This window comes from Aplysia californica, unplaced genomic scaffold (assembly GCF_000002075.1).
Source record: "Aplysia californica isolate F4 #8 unplaced genomic scaffold, AplCal3.0 scaffold00244, whole genome shotgun sequence".
In the NCBI taxonomy this organism is placed as follows: domain Eukaryota; kingdom Metazoa; phylum Mollusca; class Gastropoda; order Aplysiida; family Aplysiidae; genus Aplysia; species Aplysia californica.
Window position 1 is genome coordinate 156,174 of NW_004797514.1, and position 2,500 is coordinate 158,673.

Below are 2,500 nucleotides of genomic sequence, written 5' to 3' on the forward strand. Positions count from 1 at the left end.
TCTATCTATCTATCTACTTATCTATCTATCTATCTATCTATCTATCTATCTATCTATCTATCTATCTATCTCCCTATCTATCTATCTATCTATCTCCCTATCTATCTATTTAATCTATCGGTTCTTTACACAACGGTTTACCTGTTGGACTGCCTATTTTTGCTTATGTATTTGTTACGTCTGTATAGTTCACCATAGTCCACATGCTTCCTTTAAATTTTGGACTTTTGTCTATCTGTGAAGGCTCCTGTGGTTAAGCGACCTGGCCCTTCAACGGTCCAACCTGGAACACCTGAGATCGATTGCCGTGAGGGAAGAATTCTTTTTGAGCATCTCGTTCTTTCTTTTAAGACGATGTGTTCCTCTCAGCCCGGGTCGGTCCTGACAGCAACAACAACAACAACAACAACAACAACAACAACAAAACAACAACAACAAAACAACAACAACAAGAACAGCAACAACAACAACAACAACAACAGCAACAAGAGTGAACAAGAATTATACTCATAAACTCACTATATCAACAGCAACATAAATTAGTACATTCAAAACAAAACAAAGCCAAACCAAACGAATAAAAATAATCACAACACACGTACGCATTTCTAGTCTTCAGGCAACAGTAAATGATAAAGACGATGATGGCGACGAGGAGTATGAAGCCAGCTACGCAGCCGATGATGATGAGAGCGACGATTGCCGGGTCGCTGATGGACGTGCTGTCGTCATCGCTAGTTCCGTCCACGTAAGGATCCACGCTGGTCACCGTGACGCCCCCACCCGTCACGCCACCTGCCGGTGTCCCAGACGGGTCGCTCTGAAGAACCTGGGGAAGAACAAAAAATAGTGGTTGATTGATTGAAGTTTTTGTTTTAGTAGAGGTTTTACTGCGCTCGCAACTGCGTAAGGTCATATGAGCGCCAGAAGATTAGAGGTGTTACGAGATATTAACAAACATAAAAAAGAAGGAGGGGAGATAAGGACGATAGATGTTTGATAGGAAAAAAGGAGCAAACCAATCCAGACCACCGGCCAACCACCCAAAATGATTTAAGTTGTATGCCCCTTTTGATACAATTGGGGTCATTCCGAAACAGTCACAGATGGGTTAAGGATATTTGTGTAAGCTGGAGCTCATGGAATGTCCCTCCTACAGGCCACTCGTCTTGCTTCACACAGACGCCTGTATCTCCCTGCGACACTCACCGGTACAAGCGGAAGAAAAGAGTTTTAAAAAAGTAAAGTGAAGTAAGTATACACTGGGGGAAAAGGACAATGATAATCTGTCCTTTTGACTCAATTGGGGTAATTCCTACACAGTCACAGATGGATTAAGGTTATTTGGAGAAGCTGGGAAAGAAGAAAAATGATAATTTGTTATTATTTTGTCCTCTTTGACTTAATTCAGCTCATTTTCCGATTCTTTCAGATGGATTATTCAGTCGAGTTCGAGAAAAAAGATAAGTAATGGTTAATTATAAAGCATTAGATGTCGTTACGTCTACAGACTAGACGCCACAGTATTTTATTTTCTTGTTTTCCTCATTCTTCAAAAACAGCCTTTTGTCTGCACCAGAACTGTATTTTCATAATATCAAATCTTAATTCCTGTCTGAATATTTTGTTGGGAAATCAAACTTGTAGCTTTGAATCTTTTTATGATGAAAATGGTCTACGTTCCTATACACATTTTCAACAGAACCCAATGCTACAAAATAGAGACTAGGCCTACGACTTGTAAGAGTTAATGTTTCCAAGTCCTACAGATACACATTAGGTCCTTTCCAATAGACTCAGATGCGCGCTCATATGACCTTATGCAGTTGCGAGCGCCGTAAAACTCTTACCAAACTAAGATTCAGATAATTCACTCTGTAGAAGCTAAGGAAATTTTAAAACAGGATTGATAGCAAATGCTTTAAATCGTTTTTAGCACAATTTATATCATCTTCCAATGGTCCCAGATGGGTAGCTCCGAAGAAGCTGCAACGAGGAAGAAGAAAAATGATTGGTTATTAATGTCTTAATGCTCACCGTGAGGACCTCTGTCTGAGTCAGGAATGTCTTCGTCATGTCCACGTTCTCTTGGAGATCTGCCGCACTATCATTCACGACGACAACCATCGCAGCAGACCTAGGGGAGGGTAAGAAGGGAGGGGGGGGGGTTAAGACTGGTTTGATAGCTGACACACAACGACATATCAGTATAGGTAAAAGTAAATTTCAGTCCCCCCATCACGTCTTTTCCACGCCTACATACGCATCTTGATGACCAAAGCATGGTTTACCTATTTCCTGAAAGACATTACTGCGGCTTGACAGTGGGCCCCCATCCCACCTCGGATGTACAATAAGAATGACAATTGCATTTACGTAGTGCATATCCCACCCAGCCAGGCCATCAAACTTGCTAGAGACAGGAAGCTCTTTCTCCCCCCGACGCCCTAGAGGTACAAGAGGACAGATAAAGTAAAGTAAAGTAAGACATGGTGCATGG

The 2,500-nt window shown here is 41.6% G+C and overlaps 1 protein-coding gene across 1 annotated transcript in view; it reads right to left on the reverse strand.

The window, feature by feature from the left end:
• LOC101864464 (protocadherin Fat 4) overlaps window positions 1–2,500 on the reverse strand; it is a gene marked incomplete in the record, with an annotated part of 42,389 nt that overhangs the window by 3,098 nt on the left and 36,791 nt on the right. Inside the window, 2 exon segments of the mRNA XM_013083610.1 lie at window positions 603–829; window positions 2,038–2,137. Coding sequence (XP_012939064.1) covers window positions 603–829; window positions 2,038–2,137 — 327 coding nt within the window.